Below are 22,974 nucleotides of genomic sequence, written 5' to 3'. Positions count from 1 at the left end.
GAGCCAGCTGCAAAGTTCCCAGAGCTTGAATGACACCACAGTCAACTGAAGAGAGGGTTGCCCTGAATCGGCAGCCCCAGACACCACGGCTGGGGCTTGGAGCAGGGGCAGGAAGATGGGGGCCATGCCGTCCATATGCCTGTATCTGTTATGTCTCTTCACATGCAAACTATCCCCGGAAGTTGCTGCAGAAGTTCAGGAATCCTCAGGTAAAAGAAAAGAACACCCTTCCCCCTCAGTGAGAGAGTGGCATGGACATATATACACTACCAAACATAGGGTAGAGAGCTAGTGGGAAGCAGCCGCATGGCACAGGGAGGTCAGCTCGGTGCTTTGTGACCACCTAGAGGGGTGGGAAAGGGAGGGAGGGAGGGAGGGAGGGAGACGCAAGAGGGAAGAGATATGGGAACATATGTATATGTATAACTGATTCACTTTGTTATAAAGCAGAAACTAACACGCCATTGTAAAGCAATTATACTCCAATAAAGATGTTAAAAAAAAAAGAAAGAAAAGAAAAGAACACCATGGGGTGAAAATGTTGTTGGAAGAAGGGAAGGGAGCACGATAGGGCTCTGGGTATTTGTCCTCCAAACCTAGGAAACTTCCCAGGAGATGCTGGACAAAGATCTGCCTCGCCTAGCCTGGCATTCTCCTTCAGAAATAGGCTATCTTGTGGGGACCCCCCCCCCATGTTAGTAAAAAATAAATAAATAAAGCCTTGGAATGATAACTGCACTCCTAAATCTCATTGGCCTTAGTATGAAGAGAAAAAGTAGAGGTGCCCTTATGATTTAGAGCTGCTTCTTCTCTACTGAGTATGCCCAAACCTTCTGTCTCTCTCTCACTCTTCCCTCACCCTCCTCTGTCTCTGTCTAGATGGTCCCGGCGCCCGGGAACCCGTGCGGCTCACAGATGTCCAGGCTGCCATGGAATTTGTCGCTGCTGCTGAGGTGGCTGTCATAGGCTTCTTCCAGGTTTGTCCAGATACCCCTGGCTGTTGTTCCTCCAAAGAACCAGAAATACTCTACCTTAAGGGAGCCACGTTGGTCACCTGCTGGTCAGATGGCACTGCCTTAGCAGCCAAAGGGTACAGAGTCTGCTTTTAGCTTGTCCATCAAGATCTCTCAATTGCTAGCCATTCCCAGTCTCTGAATTATGTCTTCCTCACACTTGCTGCAAGGGTTCTGAGACTGCCGACTGGGTCTCCCCATCTGTGGATGCTTTGAAGCTTCGGGCAGTATCTGAATTTCTGAGGCAGGGCCCAGAGTAACCCAACTTCTATCATCCAGGCAACGCATTTGTCAATAGTTGCCTCCAGTCTAGAGCCTCTTACCAAATAAGTAGTCCCCCATGCTTCTTTCTCTTTGTTTGCTCTGAAATGTTGAATAAGGATGGCATTTTGTATATTGAAGGTGTTAGCCCCCATCTTCCAGATTGGCTTCACGGCTAAGAAAAGCAGCCATAAAGGAGAAGACATCATTCCAGCATTTTTCTCTTTGTCTGGAGGTAACATCTGGAGATTCTCACAGCTGATCAAGCCCCTGCTCTCCCCTGGCAGACCTTCTTGTCTTGTTTCCATTCATTAATTCCAACTCATCATCACCCTGTCTATTCTGTGTACACAGCTGGAAATAGCCTTGATGAGATGTAAGTCGGGTAGGAAGACCGGGGAGCAAATTTTTCAGTGATGAGAGATCTGAACTGTAGACAAAAACAGCCACCCTCAGACAGGCGGGAGTGCCAAGGAAGTGGAGTTGGGTGCAATAACTTAAATGACCACCGGGTGTCGTTGTTTGAATCACGAGCAATTCCAGTCTAAGGAGCAGAATAAAAAAAGAGGAAGCCTTGATGAACAATTGTTCATAACCTCGAATGAGCTCCACACACCCTTTTGGATGAGCAAGGTGCCAACTCCCTCTGCTTGACCCCAGATGCAAGGCTAACCATGATCTTTTCTCTTAGCACATCTCCTTCTCTAGCTAGAGAGATGTCAGGGACAAACAAATACGTTCACTCTGGTTTATTGCCTGGAGCTGCTGAGGACAAAGGTCCCATGACAGCAGGGAAATAATGCCAGCTCGCTATAGAAGGACTGGAATCATCACTCAGAATAGGCTTCCCTGCTCTGTCCTGCAGGCCTGGGTTCTAGAACTGCACCAATGCATGAACAGTATCTTCTCGGCTTACACACCGTGGAAAGAGGACTGTTCCTCTACATCCTACACAAGCCTCTGTTAATAAACCTTCTAAGCTCCCACTTTAAATTCTCTTATTTTTATTATCTTCTTTTTTGGCCCTTTTGACGGCACCTATTTCTGATTTTTGCATTTCTTTTTTCTTCCACAAATTATTCCCCAAACATTTGGCCCCTCTGGTATATCAATGACGGTGCAGCCCAACTCTGCAGGTCTCTATGATTTTGAGACCCCTCTCAGCTACTAATAAAGTGCGAGTTCTATGATAAAGCCAGACAGGAGTCCCAGGCTTAGCCACAATGTCATAGTTACCGATTAACGCACCCAGCCTGGAAAATTCAACAATGTCCCTGCAAATCCAGCCTGCATTTTTAGAGGTCAGTGTAGTCTCACTGGACCCTATGATTTCTGATATGAGTGAACACATTTCTACTCCCTAGTCTGTTTCTCTGTCTCCTCCAAAAACAACCTGTGGGGTTTTTTTCTTCTCGTTTTTAGGATTTAGAAGTCCCAGCAGTGTCCCTATTCCACAGTGTGGTGAAAAATTTCCAGGATGTGTCATTTGCAATCAGCACTGCCTCCGAGGTTCTGGCCCACTACAGTGTTACCGGGAACACCATTTCCCTCTTCCGTCTGGTAAGTCAGGTGGGCAGCTCCAGCCTTCTCCCAGTTTTTCCTTGGGTTGTGGATGTACAGACTTCTGAGACCGGGAAGGAGTCCAGGTCTTGAACGCTAATGGTGCTGCCTGAGTCAGGGACCATGATGACAAGGATAATGGCTCAACTCAAGCTTCCTAAACAGATGCTGTCATGAAATGGGAAGAAGCCTGGACTGAGGGTCAGGACATAAGATCTGGAGCACTGCTTTGTCACCGACCAGCCATGTGACTTGGGCAGGTCACTGAACATTTTTTGGCTTCAGTTCTTTCCTCTGAAAAATAAAAGGGTTTGACCATATCATCAGTGAGGTCATGGTGAGCTCTAAGATTTTATATTTTCATACCTTTGAGAGTTCACTTACATTCATCAAACATGTGGTAGCAACTACTCTGTGCTCTGTGCAAGATAATGATAATAAAAACACATTGAGTATATCCTCCCCTCTCATCGATCTCACAAATATAGTAGAGATCGTAAACATAATATGCACGTATCTATAATACAAAGAGCATCACCATGGATAAAATATTTCAAGGGTTCAAGTGATAAAGGCAGGGTAGGAATTCTGACCAAAGTAAATTATGAAGGAGACAACTGAACTAGGATTAAAGAACAGATAAAATTTGGACAACATAGAGGAGAATTCATGGCCAACATGGGGGGAAAAAAATAAACTTGGGAAACAGTGATCAGGCCAACTTGACTGGATCTCAGGCAACATGTTTTGGGCAAATGAATAAAAGACAGAGAAGCTTGACTGGAACCATATTGTGAGGAAATTTGAATAACAGCTTAATGGGTTTGCACTTAAGTAGGTTGGCACCGGGCAGCCCCTCAAGCCTTTAGGTCAGGGGAATAATATGAACAGGAATGTGTTTGCAAAATTATTTTGGCAGCAATGAGTCAGATGGATTGTTAGGCAAAAAGACAGGAGTAGAGAGGACTTTTATTAGGCTGACAAAATCGATCATGTGCTAAGGATCTGTAGCAAAGAGGTAGCGGTAGAAAGTGAAGAAAAGGCAGGTCCTGCAAGGATTAGATATCAAAATTATGGAAAGGAGATGAGGTTTAAAGCCAGGGTACCTAGGAATAGAGAGGACATGACAGAAATAGGGATGTCTGATGCTTTATTTTGTTGTTGAGTTTACATTGTTGGTGGAACACCAAGGTGAAAATGACCGGAGTCCACTGGAAATGAGAAACTGAGCAAAAGTTAAAGTTTCAAGATTTCTGGACTGAAGGTCCTTCCCGCTCTCACCTCCATCCTATCTGTTTCATATTCCTCATCCAACTGTCTTTTAAATGTATTTTCTACTCAGTGCCTCCAACTTTCTTTAAGCCCTTAAACTACCTAGTTTATGTACCACTCCATTAAAACTGCTTTCATCCAGTTCAGCGTGGCTTCCATATTTCCAAATCCAATGAATACTGTTTAAGTCTTATTTTACTGAACATTTCTGCCATATTTGACATCGTTGGCCTCTCTTTTCTCTTTAATATTCTCTCTTTCCTTGACCTAGGAGCCTCCTTCTCCTGGTCCACCTCTTCTTTTCTCCTCCCTGGGATATTCTCTTCCTTCACCCACACTACTGCCTGACTCAATGCTCGTCCCAACCGAGGTTATATAATCCATGCTCCACGGAGGCAAAGACTGTCTTGTTCATTACTTCGACCACCGAACATTTAAAAGTGCGTGTCATGTAGCAGGTACTCATAAATGTTTGGTGAATAGATGAATATGTGAATGAATAGGTTTTTTTTTTTTACTTTTTGAAAAAGTATTTACTTGGAGCAGTTTTAGGTTCAGAGCAAAATTAAGAGAAAGATATAGAGATTCCTCTTACCTCCTGCCCCATACCTACATGATCTCCCCCATTATCGTCATCCTCCTCCAGAGTGGCACATTTGTCACAATTGATGAAACTACACTGAAACAGCAAAGTCACCCAAACTCCACAGTTTACTTCACGATTCACTCTTGGTGTCCTATGGTCTATGGTTTTGGACAAATATATAATGACATAAATCTATCATTACTGTATCCCAGTATTTTCACTGCCTTAAATTCCTCTGTACTATGCCTGTGAACGAATCCATTACTGAATGAATGTGTGATCCTTCAGTGATATAATTCTTTCTCATGTTTGACGATTATGTGTTTGTTGAGGATTTGGAATCTTTTACCTCCAGCCTGGATCTCCCCTGTGATTCAAATCCTTGCTGGATAGAACTGCTTGAATATCCTCATAAGCACTGCAGTCTTAACTTTGTCACAACTGAATTTGTCATTTGCACCTGCTGAATCATCTTCTTCCCTCTAAAACCCTGTCTTACTGAATGGCTGTGTTCATTCAGTATCTGATCTTTGCCAATCATGCCTCCTACCCTACTGAGCCTGTGTTCTCCTCCACTCTTTCTATTTCACTCCTTGCTCAGATTCTTAGCATCTTTGGCATAAACATTTTCAATACCTACTTAATAGATCTCCCTTTACTACTTCGTAAAGTTTCTAGGTTGGTATCACAATGATGGATATAAAATGAAAATTTGACCATGACACGTCTCTCTTAAAAACTCTTCAATATTCCCCATGTCTTAAGAGAGCAAAATCAAGATATTTAAACATGTAGTTTTTATCACGTGGCACTACCTACTTCTCCATTCCCTTTTCTAGCACATTCCCACCCTGGGCTCTACCCTCTCAATACCCAACTATACACAGTGTGGTTCCACCACGTCACACGGGCTATTCCTCTGCTCAGAATGCCAGCTCCCGGCAGGGCCCCTGTCACAGCCTCACCCAGCTAACTCCTCCTCATATCCCAGTGAATCCATTCAAGCAGCTTATCCTTCAGAAAGCCTCCCTGGAGTCTCCAAATTGGCCTAACTAGTCCTCTAAACGCCCATGTCTCTGTTTTCATTTACCACTTTATAAGGCATGTCATGTATTTCTGTGTCTGTCTCACCTTTTACCCCACTAGACCGTGAGCTATTCAAGGGCAGGAACCATGACTTATTCATCTTTGTATTCCAAGGTCTACAGTATGTCTCTGGTACCTAGAAGACACTCAGAAAGTGTTTCAGGAACTTACTCACTCCCCAAACTATGTCTGAAGGTGCCCGAGTCCCTTCAGCAATTCTTCCCCCACCTGGACAGCAGTTGCAGCTTTGCCCTGTAAAATAGGATGAAATCAAACTCTTCTGTGAAGAGCTTTGGTGAGAAAGATACAGACTATATATAAAATAGATAACCAGCAAGGGCTTACTGTATAACACAGGGAACTATATACAATATCCTGTAATAAACCATAATGGAAAAGAATTTGAAAATATACATATATAAAACTGAATCAATTTGCTATACACCAGAAACAAACACAACATTGTAAATCAGCTATACTTCAGTTAAAAAAATTTTTTTAAAGATATGGAAGGTTACTCTAATGCATTTCATTGTACTGTTGAACTATTTGTAGCAGCCTATCAGTACAAAAATTCTAATTAGCTACAGATCCACAAGTACTTCTTTCCCAGTTTGTTGTTTATAGATCTTATGAAAGCCTGATTTAAAGTCCTAGTACCACCAAGATACACATGTGGGGAAGAAAAACAAGTGCTGTTGCTTCCAATGTCTCTGCAGGCTTTACAACCTCTAATGGAAGCACTACCTTTGTTTACAAGTTATTCTTTACAAAGCCTGGTTGATGACTTCCCAGAGCTGCTGCTCTCCTTTAAAAGCTGTTTGCTGTTTCCCACTAGCGACAGACCTACTCCAGAGGAACTCTTAGAACCTCTGGGGACAAGATTATTTATGTTCCATACCAAAAACAAGCACCCTGGTTTCTGCCCTGCTCCATTGGCAGGTCTGGGACAGATTCAGCTTCTGCGGTGACAGCTTTTAGATAAACATTTTTTTTCTCAGTTTACACTTTCAAAAATTCAGTCCAAATTTTACTAGGATTATTGTTCAGGAGTTTGGAATAACTTTTTTTTTTTTAAAGGACATCAACCAAGACTATACTTTTTTTTTTTTTTTAGGGTTTTTTTAATTGTGGTGTATTTCAAATTTTTGCACTGAAAAAACTTTTTTTTTAACATCTTTATGGAGTATAATTGCTTTACAATGGTGTGTTAGTTTCTGCTTTTAACATGTTCAGAAAACATCACACAATGAGATCGTTGCCTTCAGAAGATGATCCCAGTGTTTAGAAACAATGGTCAATTCCTGCGTCCTGCAGGGGTGGTCTGGGAGCTAATGGATGTCCTTACATGATGGTCATGGTCTTTATTGATTCCTGCCAGTTGGTCTCTGTGGGCTCTATGTAGGCCCATGAGGAGACCCTTTTACGCCTGCAGTTAAGACTCTTCTTTTCAACACTGGGAAACGTGAGCCAGTTGCAATCTTCTGGTACCTACTTTCACCTAAGGTCTAGAATTTCATCTGTTTGTTTTTGTGCCTAATTTACGATAGGCACTCTGCCAGGTGTTTCCCGAGGTTCTACCATTGAATTCTCACAAGGCTCTGATGAAATGATTATTATTATCCCTGCATTATCAATAAGGAAACTAAAGTTCCATGAGATTGATTCCAGTGTCTAGACTCTCACAACTAAACAGTCACAGACATCTGATTCATCTCCAGCATGGCCGACTCCAAAGCTACCATTTCTACCATATTATAGTGACTTTCTACAGTATTTAACCCTGAAGAAAACCGATTTTTTTTCTATTTCTTAAAAATATTTTTATTATCTGATTTAATTTTTGGTTAACATATAATGATTTAGAGAAAACATGAGTATTTCAACATTCTAATCCCTGGAACCTGTGAATATGTTACTTTATGTGGCAAAAGGGACTTTGCAGATGTGATTAAGAATCCTGAGATGAGGAGATTACCCTGGATTATCTGGGTGAGCCCAGTGTAATCTCAACAATGCTAATGAGGGCGATACAGGAGGTCCAAGAGGAGAGAAGGTGCTATCTATGGTGCTGGCTCTGAAGATGGATGAAGGGGCCAAGGAATGGCTATGGTCTCTAGAAGCTGGAAAAGGCAAGAAAATATCTTTCTTCACTAGAGCTTCTGGGAGGTCTACCAACATCTTGATTTTAGTTCAGTGAAACTCATTTTGGATTTCTGACCTCCAAAACCAAAGATAATAAAAGTGTACTGTTTTCTTTTTTTTTTTTAAGGTAGGTTAGCTATTATTTTTATTCTTCCATTCCAAATCCTCTCCCAGCAACTAGGCCTGTTTTGTTTTTTTTTTTTAACATCTTTATTGGAGTATAATTGCTTTACAATGGTATGTTAGTTTCTGCTTTATAACAAAGTGTATCAGTTATACATATACATATATTCCCATATCTCTTCCCTCTTGGGTCTCCCTCCCTTCCACCCTCCATATCCCACCCCTCTAGGTGGTCACAAACCACCTAGCTGATCTCCCTGTGCTATGTGGATACTTCCCACTAGCTATCTATTTTACGTTTGGTAGTGTATATATGTCCATGCCACTCTCTCACTTTGTCACAACTTACCCTTCCCCCTCCCCATATCCTCAAGTCCATGCTCTAGTAGGTCTGTGTCTTTATTCCTGTCTTACCCTTAAGTTCTTCATAACCTTTTCTGTTTTTTCTTAGATTCCATATATATGTGTTAGCATATGGTATTTGTTTTTCTCTTTCTGACTTACTTCACTCTGTATGACAGACTCTAGGTCCATCCACCTCACTACAAATAACTCAATTTTGTTTCTTTTTATGGCTGAGTAATATTCCACTGTATATATGTGCCACAGCAAAGGAAACCATAAACAAGACAAAAAGACAACCCTCAGAATGGGAGAAAATATTTGCAAATGAAGCAACTGACAAAGGATTAATCTCCAAAATTTACAAGCAGCTTATGCAGCTCAATAACAGAAAAACAAACAACCCAATCCAAAAATGGGCAGAAGACCTAAAAAAACATTTCTCCAGAGAAGATATACAGATTGCCAACAAACACATGAAAGAATGCTCAACATCATTAATCATTAGAGAAATGCAAATCAAAACTACAATGAGATATCATCTCACACAGGCCAGAATGGCCATCATCAAAAAATCTAGAAACAATAAATGCTGGAGAGGGTGTGGAGAAAAGGGAACCCTCTTGCACTGTTGGTGGGAATGTAAATTGATACAGTCACTATGGAGAACAGTATGGAGGTTCCTTAAAAAACTACAAATAGAACTATCATACGACCCAGCAATCCCACTACTGGGCATATACCCTGAGAAAACCATAATTCAAAAAGAGTCATGTACCACAATGTTCATTGCAGCACTATTTACAATAGCCAGGACATGGAAGCAACCTAAGTGTCCATCAACAGATGAATGGATAAAGAAAACCGATGTTTTTACTCCTAGGTTCTATTTACTCTAATCCCCCTCATTCTAAAGACTTTTTTAAAAAAAGGGAAAGAAACACACTTTCTCCTAAACCATTTCTCTATCTCCCTGGCACTATTTAATCAAACCCAGTATTATTTCTCAAGTGCTAATCTAGGCATGGCATATTTGGGCAAAGAAATTTCAGAATTTGTCCCTACAGTAAATTTCCATTGTAAGAACGTGTTTAGAAATAAGCTGAAATAGTAAGTGAGAATATGAGTTGACAGCTATGTTGGAGAGATGAGAGACTGGCAAATGCTACATTTATGGAACGCATCACCTGCAAAAACAGTGCAGGCCAACTATATACATGCGATTGGGAGAACCGTAAAATGGAGCAATAGTAAGTTGTGTATGACAACCTGTCTGTGTGAGGACAGAGCTTGTCTTTTGTGAGAGTGATAGCTACCTTCACCACTCTCAACAGGACTCTTAATGTTGCCCCAACAGAGATATAATCCCATGTTGAATAAACCATGAGCCTGTCCTAAACTGCAATTTCAGATATTATTTGAATGTTTACCTCATTTTGAGTATTCTCAATCACTTCTATTTTAAGAAATATAGGGACTTCCCTGGTGGTCCAGTGGTTAAGACTCTGTGCTTCCAGTGCAGGGGGTGCAGGTTCGATCCCTGGTTGGGGAACTAAGATCCCACATGCCAAAAAAGAGATATAATTAGCCTAACTTTGACCCAATGGGATAGTGATGAAAACACAGTAGAGGCATCCTTTCATGCCTTTCACAATTATTCCTTGGAAGCGTATTATAAGAAATGCACCTTTCCAAGCAGAGAATCAGAAGAAACCAGTGCATAAAAATAAACTGATAAGAAAGGCAAGAAGTAAGATACGTCAAATTTTTAAATATTTTTTCTAAAGTATGTATTTAGCAAGTATATGGTAAGCTAAGCAACTTATAAAAGCAACCCAGAGAAGCAGCTGCATAGCACAGAGACATCAGCTCGGTGCTTTGTGACCACCTAGAGGGGTGGGATAGGGAGGGTGGGAAGGAGGGAGACGCAAGAGGGAGGAGATATGGGGTATAGGTATGTGTATAGCTGATTCACTTTGTTGTAGAGCAGAAACTAACACACCATCGTAAAGCAATTATACTCCAATAAAGATGTTAAAAAAAAAAAACAAAACCCAGAGACATGAGGGCATTTGTTAAACAAATGATTTCTCTGTGATAGCCCAGATATTTAATATTGTAACTGGTATAAACTAAGACAACTTTAATATGTTTTATGAACTGCTGGGTTGTTAATTAGAGAAACTGAGCAGAATTCAAAGGAATATTGCTGGAATACTAATAAACAGAAAAGGAGTGATGAAATCCATTGGTAAGACACAGTGTCTGAAACATAAAATAATCCACATCTGATTCTCTTGGGGAACCTCAAAATTATATTGTAAGGTGACAGCCCTTCTGGTTTACTGTTTACTGTTTTTATTCTGGTGCCTCTTTTCTTGGGGAGAAAAATAACATGATTTTTCAAGGAAAATTATTTCCCAAAACTGGAAAAATATATAAAAATTGTTCCCCCACTCTTGGTTCCAGGGTTGGGTTTTCTTTCCAGGGCATTAGGCAAATAAAGAAGAAAGAATTCCTTTCAAATGTTGTTTCCAGGAACCCTACGCATGAACGTTCCAGAGTTTTTTTGGTTTAAGAAATAGAGAAATAATCGGGTATGTTTCATTCAAAGAAGCCCAACCAACTGGAAAGGCTTCAGGAGGGTGGTTTTTATTAAAGCTCTTTGCTTCTTAGAGAATGTTATCACCGCTTAACCAAGGTGCTTCCAGTATAGAGCATTCCTTAAGTCCAGAAACACCCGGAGGAGCCGGCGTTTCCTGTTCATCTTGTTCTGGGAAATGTGAGGGTTTGCCTGGAAAAGGGAGCGGAAAGGGAGGAACTCCTGGCTCAGACCACAGCTCTGTCCTCTGAGCTTAGACTCCAGGTCTGCAAGTTTCCAGAAAAAATAATCAGGAAGTATTTAAATGTATTAAAGATTAAAAGGACACTGGTTGTGATTATAATGATGATTTTGATGGTTGCACAATTAGCAAAGCCTTAGGAAGGTGACATGCCAGGTGGCAAAGCGGGCCTTAAGCAGCTTTTAAGATCCTTTGTATTCACTTTCTTCTCTACCGACTAGAGGAGAGGGATGGGAGACGGGTGGGCAAGGACTCCACCTAGGGAAGACTTTTTTCTCCTGCTTTTATATTTCTGCCCCAAGCTTTCTACTCAAACTGTGTGAATTTTAAAACAATTAAATATGCAAAAGAAGTTCACCTTTAAAAATATCCTGTGGTTTCGTTGAAGTTTTTTCAAAATTCTTTTTTTGAAAGACAAACATTTTCTGTACCTCGCATTTATGTATTTCATCAGTTTGGGTTGTGAAAAACAATCATGAAATAAACTGATTAAATTGCCATCTGAGACAGGTCAGCACTTCTGGGCCTCAGTACCTAATATACAGCAGGCACTCGACAAATAATTGAACAGAAATGGATTATAAGAGAAATACCCAGATATGACTAAATAGACTCAGAACTAATCAAATTGACCATAAAGAGTGCATTGGGTTTCTTGGAGGTTCATATTGCTTTTAACTAACCCGGTGAGAGACCACCTTGAAGAAAAGAAGAGAAAAATAGAAGATGGTTCTGATCCAGGGCAAGATCTGATGGGGTAGGACCGATATAAGATAGCAGATAAAGGGAAAGGGTTAAGGAGGTGTTCGAGTGTTGGTAGCCCAAAGATCTCAAAAGTGACCCAAACTATTTCAGGAAGCAAATTTGTTCAGGATCTGGCCCTGACAGTTTTATCTGTAGGCATAGCTGCTATGGGTGATGGAAGCTTTATCTTCTGTCTTCATGGGCATGAGGAGATTGGAGAGGGGAATGGGAAACTTCTGCGAACAGTGTTTGGCAATATGACATCCTATCTTTCAACATACCTGAGTGTCATGGAAAGGGAGCTCTAAAATGCAAATCTGGGATGGCAGACCAGGTAACTAGACAATCCCTTCCACTAAGGATAATTTTTTTGAAAAAGCTGAGCAAAAATATATATTTTAAAGAAAGACCTTGGAGAACCTGCAAGAGAAGGTCTAGGCTAAGATCTGAAATAAAATGGAAACCCAAAAAGATGAACCCTGTATTTGGACTGCTTTTCATCCGGGGGACTTAACCAGTTCTAGAAGGAGCAGCAGAGAGCCTGAGAGGTTTATTAGCATTTTTGCAATATTCAAGGAGCCAGAAAATTAAATGTTGGAGTTCAGGGACCACAAGAAGAAGTAGGAGGTAAAACTAGTAAGACATCCTTTGCTCTACTTTGGACCCTAAAGAGAAATACCCTAAAATCAAAGATGAAGCATAAGTAGATCAGCCCTCCCAAGAGCTGCAGCACAGATTCGAGTCACCTCAGCCCCTGATCATATATGAATATATAAATACACACACACACACACACACACACACACACGTATATATATATATATATATATACACACACTGCATATACCTGCACACATATATAATTATATATATGTATCATCTATATAATTTACCTGTAGCCATACCATAGTATAATAACAGAAAGTCAAAGAAAAAGAGAAAAATCTTAAATCAGACAAAAAAGATTACCTTAAAAGTAAGCTCAAAGGGTAATACTAAGATTCTCAGATGACTTCTCAATAGAAAGAATGGACTGCAGAATGCAAATAATTATATCTTTCAAAAACTGAAAGAAAATAACTCTCAACAAAGAATGCTACCCCCAGCAAAAATAACCTTCAAAAATAAAGGTGAAATAAGCATATTTTAAACAATCAAACTGAAAGAATATGTCACCCAACAGATCTAACTCATTCTAAAGGAAATACTAAATGTGTTCTCTTGGCAGAGGGAAAAAATTCCCAGATAGAAGCTCAAAAATGCAGGAAGAAATGAAGAGAAACTAAAATGTAAATATATGCATAAATGTAAATGTATATTGATTATATAACAATAATAATAATAATGTCTTGTGAGATTTAGAATTAACACAAAGAGCAATAATCACCTGTACGTCTTGAGTGTGGACCACGGACTGATTTGGAAGGAAGTAAAGTGTATTCGAATGTTCTAATGTCTGCATTATCCAAGAAGAAGGTAGAATTGCCAGCTAATATTAGATTCTGATAAGTAAAGTGTGCATGTTGTAACACATGCTGGTGATCCTTAGGAGAATAATTATAGCGTGTGTAACTTATGAGTCAAAAAAGAGAAAGAAGGCATAATAAAAAGTGCTCAATGGATTCAAAGTAGGCCAAAAATGAAGGAAAATGAGATTTGGAACAGGCAGAACCAATGGAAAAATGCATATTTAATTAAATATATTAGTAATTACATTATATAAAATAATCCCATTAAAAGGCAAAGATTATCAGACTGGATTTAAAAGTAAAACTATGTGCTTTCTACAAGAGATACAATGTTTTAAAAAATAGGGACATATGTAAAGTATAAAGATAAGTTGAAAGTAAAAGGATGGAGATATGCCATGTAAACACTTCTAAAAGAATGCTGGTATAAGTATATTAGTATGAACAAAGTAGTCTTTTATGCAATGAGCATCCCTAGGGAGAAAGAAGGACACTTCATAAAGACAACAATTTTAATTTGCCCAGGAGATTTACCAATTCTAAATCTGCATACATGACTTGAGAATATATAAGAAGAAACTGACAGAATTGTAAGAAAAAATGGTTAAATCCACAATCATACTGGGAGATTCTGACACTCCTCTATTGAGAGAATAAGCTAGTCAAAAGAAAAGAAAAAATATATAGATAGATAGATAATTTGAATTATAAATTAACTAAGTGTCCTGATGAGCATATGCAGAATCCTGCATTCAAAAACTATAATATATGCATAATTTTAAGGACACATATCACATATACAGAAGTTGACAAATAATAAAATGTAGAAATTAAGCTGGAAATAAAAAACAAGCATATAACCCCAAAATCTTACATTTTGAAATTTAAAAATACACTTCTAAATAACCAATAGGTTAGAGAAGAAATAAGAACAGAAATTAGAAAACATTTTGAATTGAATGATAATAAAACATGCATATAAAATTTATGAACTTAGAAGGCATCCATAGCCTTATAAAGGGAAATATGGAGGTTTTAACATGTATTTTAGAGGAGAGTAATGCTAAAAATCAGAATCTAAGCATCATTTTAAGAAGGAAGAAAAAATGAGTCCCAGGTAGATTTTAGATCCATTGTGAATGACAAAATAATAATGTTTCTAGGAGATAAAATAAGAGAATATCATCAAAACTTTGGTGTAGTCAAAGCACTTTAAACAAAACAAAACAAAAACACACACGAGTTATAGGAAAAGGTTGATAACTTGACTACATTGAAATTACCTTCTGTTCGTATGCAGTCACCATTAAAAGGGAAGTCCCCAGTGAGAAAAGATATATAATATAAAACCACAAGGATTCATATCCACAATTTATAAAACATCTTCAAATCAGCAAAGAAAGGATCAACTCAATGGAAAAATAGGCAAGTGACTTGAACACACACTTCAAAGAGAGGATATACAACTGGTTAATCAGAGAAATACAAGTGAAACCACAGTGAGATACTACCAGATATTCACCAAAATGAATAAAATTAGAAAGGTGGATAAAGCCAAGTGTTGGCAAGGATGTGGAACAATGGGACATTTCCAACAGTACAGATGCAAATGTACATTATTGTCCATTTTAGAAAATAGCTTGGCATTGTCTCCCAAACACACATCAAAATACATGTCAAAAATACACATATCCTACAATCAAATCCTGATCCTAGATACATGCCCAACAGATATAGAGACATGAGTACCAAGAGAAATGAACAAGAGTGCTCACTGAAGCCTTATTTTAATAACCAGAAGCTGAAAACAGTCTAAATTTTCATCAGTAGTAAACTAAATAAATGCTTTGCATGTTTATACAATCAGATATTATAGAGCAAGGAAAATGAGCAAACTATAGCTAAATGCAATAACATGGATGGTTCTTATAAACAAAATTTTAAGTAAAAGAATTGAGATACACATACAAAAAATAGTTTGTTTCCACTTACATAATGTTTTTAAAGAGATGAAACTAAACTATAACATTAAGAGATGCAGTTTTAAGCAGTAAAGCTATAAAGGAAAGGATGAAGATGGTCATAAGTCAGGATAATGTTCACTTTGGCGGCAAACTAATGGCTTATTGATTAGAAGGGATCACAGAGGGCTTCAGCCATTCTGGCAATGTTCTATTTCTTTCCCTGAGTGGTGGTTCCACAGTTGTTTGCTCTGTGATCATCTACTGAGGTTTATATTTTCTGTTTTGTGCTTTTCTCTATATGTGTGTTTTATTTCACATTAGAAGGCTACATAAATAAAACATAAACCTGATCCTGTAAGTGTCTCCCCTTGCCCTCAGGTTAGAGTTTAATCTACTTACCTTGACTTAAGGCTCTTTGGGAATTTGCCCTGCCTACCCCACTGTCTATGTCTCTCCTCTACCGGCACTTAACATCTACTGCTAGAGGCAAGCTAAACAAACTGCAGCTTCTAGAATTTGCCTTTGGCAAATACTGTTCCTTATTTAAAATCCCACCCCATCCTCATTTATCTGAACAAGTCTTAGCCATTCTTCAGGAGCTGCCTCTTCCTGGGAGCTTTTCTGCTCTTCCTTAGGTGACAAATGGGTCTGTGATGGCACTAGCCGCTTTTTGTGTGATGTTTCTGTTTACTTCTCTGTGTTCCACAGGACAGTGTGTTCCTAGAGGGCAGGGAACAGTTCCTATTTACCTTTCTGGCTTTAGAGCTTTAGTTAGTGCCTGACATGTGGTAAATAGTCTAGAAACATTTACTGATGAATGAAGACAGTGACAATTGTATCCTTTTTGTGTGACCCAGGTGGATAACAAACAACTGGATTTAAAGAGTGAAGACATGGAAAGCATGGATGCTACCAAGTTAAGCCACTTCATTCAGAGAAACAACCTCCACTTGGTGACAGAGTATAACCCTATGGTAATTAGCCCCTGTCTGCAGACCCTTAAGTCCCTATGTCAGGGAGGGTACTTGCCTTCATAGCAGAAATCCTTTCCTCCAGGAGCTCTGATCTTTTGACCAATAATAATATTAACCACCATTAATTGAACACCTAGTTGTTTATGTTGCCATCCCTCTACAACCCTTAAGATTGATAGACTTGTCCCTACCCAACAAAGAAAGAAACAGAAAAGTTGAATGACGTCACATGACTAGTAAGAAAGAGAGAGTGCAGTGCTGAGGTGCCTAATTCAAAACTTCTGAGTTTGGTTGCCTGAGACATTTCAGGGAAGGCAACAAGATTGTAAGCTTGCCGCGATTGCAAAAATGCTGAAGGTCCATTTTGTTTTCCTAAAGCATTGGTGACCAATACTTTTGTAAAATACTGTAAAAGTAAATTAATAGACAAATGAAATGTTTAAAAACAAAGCCCCGGGATCACGTATTTGGATGTCGCGACGATGTAAAATTTCTTTAAAGTATTTATACACCTATTCCCATTTTCTGTGCCTATCTCCTTGTGGACTAGTAACTAACATTTCCTGGTCTGGCCTAGATCCTCAAGGGGTCTCAGGTTTCTTCCTGGGTTTGTCTTCCTTGGGTGTTGCATGCTGCCTGAAACCTGGGTGAAGGTGCTGGTCCACCTGTCCTGCTGGCCTTCTAACACTCTACAGCTTATAGAATTACCTTACATGTCCTGCCTTTTGCCTTCCTGAACGTAAATCATAGACTGATGGAGTGTTGACTTCCAGTGATCTACATCAGCTCAGAAATGCTATGCGTTCTCTAATAACAGTATGCATGTCATGCTTTTTAGAACTTACAAACCCCTTTCATACCATTTTCTCATTCAATACTCACAGAGATTCTTAGAGGTAGAAGAGAGGAAATTATTATGTCCATTTTATAGAGAATTCTCAAGTTCCAAACAACATTCAAGATTACACAGTAAGTGGAAAAGGCATCTTTTAAGTCAGAAAATTTAACTGATGATGCATTAGCTGATATTGTCTATTTCTATACTACTGGAGAGGGAATGGGAGCTCAGAAAAGTGGAGTAATTTCCTCAAGGCCATATGACTAGGAATTTGAGCTTCAGTGACAGCCCTATCCACTTGTCTCTGATGTTTTTGTTTTGCTTTTTGTGTGGTATGCGGGCCTCTCACTGCTGTGGCCTCTCCCGTTGCGGAGCACAGGCTCCGGACGCGCAGGCTCAGCGGCCATGGCTCACGGGCCCAGCTGCTCCACGGCATGTGGGATCTTCCCGGAGCGGGGCACGAACCCGTGTCCCCTGCATCGACAGGCGGATTCTCAACCACTGCGCCACCAGGGCAGCCCGTCCCTGATGTTTTTATGACTGGTCTGTCTGACTGAGTCCTGTGGTTTTTCCATTCCCCCACACAGCCTTCAACAGAAAACACCCCTTTTCCTGTTGACTAAATTCCTGTCCACCTCTCACACCATGTTTTTCTCCATGGAATGGTGCCTCCATTTCCACTTTTGCTAAGATTCCAAACACACGCACCGCAGGGGTGTTGGCAGCAATCGTTGAAAAGGCATTTTTCTCCTAGACCATCATCATTCTGGTCATTGTGTCTATAAAGCTGCCAGGAGTGCATGTAGGACCAGAAAAGATGATCTTCCAGTCCCTGAGCTTATGGCAGGGTCCTGGAGTTCTGCAGGCGAACAAGGGCAGAGGCAAGGACTAGCCTTCCTGAGCTCTGATGCCTGGACCCTCTCTCATCTTACAGAACTATGACATTTGTTAAGTTCCATATTAGTAGTGACAGCAAATCACATCAGGAAGAAATTAGGAAAGAATTCCTTTAGAGAAGCAACTTCAACTTTTATTGTGACTTTTACATTTCTGCAAGTAGTGTTTTTCTCAACTGGTGACCTGCCCACACTACTATAGGTGCTTCTCATCTGTTGCTGGTACAGAGGTTTGTACCAGTAGCAACTGGGCAGAAATTCACAGCCACGTAGTTGGCCTCCTGTGCACTTTTAAGGCACACACTCAATACTTGGCTTCAAGGTGAAAATCCAGCTGTTTAATCTATTAGGATTAAACGAATCACTTCTGCTGTGTTCAATCCCTTCTGCTAAGACAACTATATCATTTGACCCCTCAGCTTTGATTTTTTGTCTCTTCTCAAGATTCATTCTCCATCTCCACTCTAGGAGAGTAGATGCATGCTCTAAATTTAAGTCACAGGATCTAGGAGAACAAGAGACAATTATTTAGCATCCAATCTCCCAAATTTAAAATGTAAGACCTGGTTTGAAACTCCAGGGAGAAAGTTTTGGGAAAGAACTCACTGGATTCTCCTTACCTACATGTTGACCAGTAGAGCTGAAAAAAAATCTCTACAGAGTAGTGTATAGTTTCTGGAAGGATCCTAACTAGTTGCTCCCCTTCCCAACAGCCTGGGACTCTGTCCAAAGATTCCTTAACACACCATACTCTCTCTTCTTGTGTACATGCTAGTTTTACAGCAGTGCTTTCTGTATTTAGAAGGGAGGGGTGAAAAGGAATGGGATTTTGTTTAAAATAGAGACAGTTGCAGCACTATTTCAGGAAAGGGAAATGAAGGGAACCCATGCCATAGTTTTACACTCTATTTTCTCTCCTCCCTCTGGTTCACAGCTGTCCCCTCCCCTCCATCACCGACAACTTCCTGGGGAATGACCATCTCTGATCAGCAAATAAGGGCAATGCTTCTGGTCTCCTGAAGAGCTTACCTTATGGCTGACCTGAGGTGGTCTGATTCAACCATGCTGAGGGCTGACTTGGTTTTGTTGAGGATTTGCCATCAGCTGTGTATGAGGCAGTACATCCTGCTGGTTAAGATCATGGACTCTGGAGCCACACTGCTTGCTGCAAATCGCAGTTCAACACTTTCATGACTTCAGGAGGTCTTGGGCCTTAATTTCTTCTTTTATAAACCTGGGACTTTGAGGATTAAATTAGTTATTACACGTAAAGACCTGAAAACACTGCCCAGCACATCATAAGCACTCAAAAGTATACACCACTAACATGCAAAGTCCACATTTTAAGTGCATCTGGCTGCTCTTGCAACATGAAAAGGGGTTTAAAAGGTGACTAAAATGTTCCACGGTGTATTTGTTACCTGTTGATGCATAATAGCTTACTCCGAAATTTAACAACTTAGAACAGAAAAAAAATGGATTATCTCTCACAGTTTCTGTGGGTCAACCATTTGGGAGTGGCTAGGGCTAGGTGCTGCAAATCTGGGGGCTCATGTGAAGTGGCAGCCATTGGTCAGGGAGGCAGTCATGGGAAGGTTTGACTGGGACTGAAGAGTTTGCTTCCAAGATGGCTCAATCACAGACATGTCAGTGCTGGCTGTTAGCAGGAGGCCTCAGCTCCTTGCCATGCGACTCTCTTCATAAGACTGCTTGAGTGACCAGTGTAAGAGAGTAAGTGATACGAGTGAGAACAAGGCAGAAGCCACTATGTCTTCTATGACCTAACCTTGGAGGTCACACTCCAGCATTACTGCAATATCCCTTTGGTTACTCAGCTCAGCCCTGTTCAGTGTGGGGAGGAGAAAACTACACAGTTGCATGAAAACCAGAGGGTGAGACTGACTCAGAACCATCTTGGAGGAGTTGCCACTGATGTGATGGATGGGCAGCTCTCATTTATGTTCTAGTGTACCTATTCACCGGTTGTCACTAATGTTTATTTTTTCCCTCCTTTTCACTTTCACTCTACTTCAATACATTTCAATTTCCCAGGCTGTAATTGGCCTATTTGATAGTATGATTCCAATTCATCTTCTACTGATGATGAACAAGGCCTCCCCAGAGTATGAAGAAAGCTTGCACAGATACCAGGAAGCAGCTAAGCTCTTCCAGGGGAAGGTAAGTCTGGACTGGGAAATACCCTTTTGAATACTCTGCCACAAGACACTAGAAAAAGGGAGATGGGACCAGGAAAGTGAGATAAATGAGGAAAATACATCAGGTTAAGAGATAACAAAGTGAGAACTGGGACATAATAAATCCCATTACTCTGATTTAAAACTTAAGATGTATTTTATACTATTAAAGATGTATTTAATCATATCTTCCATTAACAGTAAGTCTCTTTTTTTTTTCATGCCTTGATGGGTGCAGAGAAAATAGAGACCCAAAGAAACTGAAAATAAAAATCACCTACTAGTCACAATTTATTTACTCCTTGCTATAAGCTCTGAAGTTTTAGACCTCAGGGCTTATTTCTCATCTAAAACACCTGTCAGGTATCTAGTGCCCACTGGATGTCCAATAAATATTTATGTCTTCCCTTCCCTACTTTGTATAGTTCTTCTTATGAAATAGTAAAACTTCAACCACTTCAAGGCTACTGCATTGAATTAGAGACCTCGATGACAAGGGCTGTCTGGTAATAAAACAAGCTGACTTTCTGGTGGTTGTTTCCCTAGCACTGGAAGTTTTCAGTGTCACTAAATGTAGATAACGCTCTAGACTGTTATCAAGAGGATTTCCACTTTGGGCAGAGGTTTGATTTAATAATATAAAATAGTTAACAGTTTTCAAGCACTTACTATATGCTAACAACTGTACTAGAAATATTAAATCCATTCTCTCGTTCAATCTCCCCCAACAAAAGCCCATTTTTCCAATGAGAACACCTAATCTCAGGGAAGCTGAGTAATGTATCCAAAGTCACACAGCTAGAAAGTACTACAAGTAACATTTAAAAAGAATTCTCCACATTTAGCCAATAGGCCATACTTTCTCCCTTAGCTAACCACTGAAGTCTCTTCCAGTTCTATGATCTTAAAATTAAGTAAACCCGATCAAAGGGGTAAAAAACCAAAACAATGCAAAATAAGAAGAAATTCATTTTAACTCGATGAAGATTTAAATTGTGTGGCACAGACCCTAAATTCCATCAGTGTAAACTCCAGCAATCACAAGGTGTCTCTTCCTCCCCAGGACCTCAGAGAGATCTTTCTTTTTCAAACTTCTCCAACTGCAGATTCTTTTTATTCTGGTGGACAGTGGTGCGAAGCAAAATGGGAAGGTGATATCATTTTTCAAACTAAAGAAGTCTCAGCTGCCAGCATTGGCAATTTACCAGACTCTGGATGATGTGTGGGATACACTGCCCATAACGGAAGTCTCAGTAGAGCATGTGCAAAACTTTTGTGATGGATTCCTGAAAGGGAAGAGGTTGGTAAGTGTGAGACTACAGGTCAAGCGAGTTGAGGTTTGTTTCCCCTCTTGGTCCCTTTAATTTCTTGTTGAATAAAAATTCTTTGACCTCCACTGATTTGATTAAGAGTAAAGGGATAGGAAATGTGCATATAAATACATGCACTCACCCTCTTCTTTTGCATAATTGATAGCGTATTATACACTATTGTATATGATTGTACAGCTCGACTCTTTTACTTAATATGAAGTATCATTTCATGTGTGAAAAGCTTTCTTATAGTTTATTAACCAACTACACAGAGTTTTAATGTATTGATGGACCATGATTTATTTAACTATTCTCTTATTGATAGACATTTAGATCGTGTCCAGTTTTTTTTCCAGCTGTTTCTCATCCCCCAATAATATAAACAAAAGTCTGTTTTACCCAAACTTTTTCCACACAATGTGTTCTCAAGCTTTCTGATCTTTAGGAATATTAAAAGCGAAAAAATTTTATCAGTGTAAAACAAGAAACGAGTAAAGGGATAGGAGGATATGGTGGTCAGAGTTGGGATGCTTTTTAAGATATAATCATGGGAACAGAACTCCAAAAACATTTTTGGAAAGGTCTTGTATATTCAAAGGAGCTGACTTTTGGATTTTACCATTCTGTGTACAACATCTGTGGGAAATAAATAAATTCTGTATGAGGAGTTCATGAGATAAAAATTGAAGATGGATTTCGGACTTCCAGGAGGAATTAAATAGCTCAATTTGCTAATCTTAGAGTCAAAAACAAGAGTGGGCTCCACATCTGAATATCAGTCTCATGGTGTTTTTCAGAGAGAAAATCATGAATCAGAAGAAAAGACATCAAAGATGGAACTCTGATTTCTCCTTCCTTCTTCTGCATAGGACCAAGTAGCTACTTTATGTCGAATAGAAAGGGGTGACCCAAACCTCAGAGACAGTAAACAGGATCACCAGGCTTTACACATACACATACACACACGCACACACACACACACAGCCCCAGTTTGTTCCTTAAAATCTCATTGACTCTACTTTCCCTTTCTTTTAAATTTCCTCTACTCTTTCACTACCCTTCCGATTTTCTCTTCTGAATTCATACTGAGTAGGCCCATGCACTGTCACACATACCACTGGATGGAGGCTTTATGAGAAATACTGTGCTACTGCTACGAATGGGCAACATTCCTAGAGGGAGATAGTTCTGGTGTGTCATTTGATATTGAATTCATATACTGCACGCGACTTACATACAACCTCTTGTAGGGTTGCCTAAGAGTTGAAACTCTGCTTTCCTCATAAGCCCATGTCCCTCTCTGACTCAGGGCCAAGGACAAAAAGATGGTTTTAAATGCCTTTCTGAAAT

At 39.8% G+C, this 22,974-nt stretch overlaps 2 protein-coding genes across 2 annotated transcripts in view; one reads left to right on the top strand and one right to left on the bottom strand.

Moving 5' to 3' along the window:
* The window catches only part of PDE6H (phosphodiesterase 6H), a 161,859-nt gene that overhangs the window by 39,766 nt on the left and 99,119 nt on the right, over positions 1–22,974 (bottom strand). The window contains exon 5 of the mRNA XM_059082242.2: positions 19,146–19,356. The gene's annotated coding sequence lies outside the window, so the exon portion shown is untranslated. The remainder of the gene's footprint in view (positions 1–19,145; positions 19,357–22,974) is intronic.
* ERP27 (endoplasmic reticulum protein 27) lies at positions 47–22,503 on the top strand. Its single transcript, XM_059082230.2, has 7 exons — positions 47–209; positions 880–977; positions 2,697–2,834; positions 16,266–16,382; positions 20,169–20,294; positions 21,418–21,611; positions 22,422–22,503. The coding sequence occupies exons 1-7, from the start codon at positions 116–118 to the stop codon at positions 22,501–22,503; spliced, it is 849 nt and encodes a 282-aa protein (XP_058938213.1). The 5' UTR covers positions 47–115.

Source organism: Kogia breviceps, chromosome 12 (assembly GCF_026419965.1).
Source record: "Kogia breviceps isolate mKogBre1 chromosome 12, mKogBre1 haplotype 1, whole genome shotgun sequence".
Lineage (NCBI taxonomy): Eukaryota > Metazoa > Chordata > Mammalia > Artiodactyla > Physeteridae > Kogia > Kogia breviceps.
This window is presented reverse-complemented; position numbering and strand designations above follow the sequence as displayed.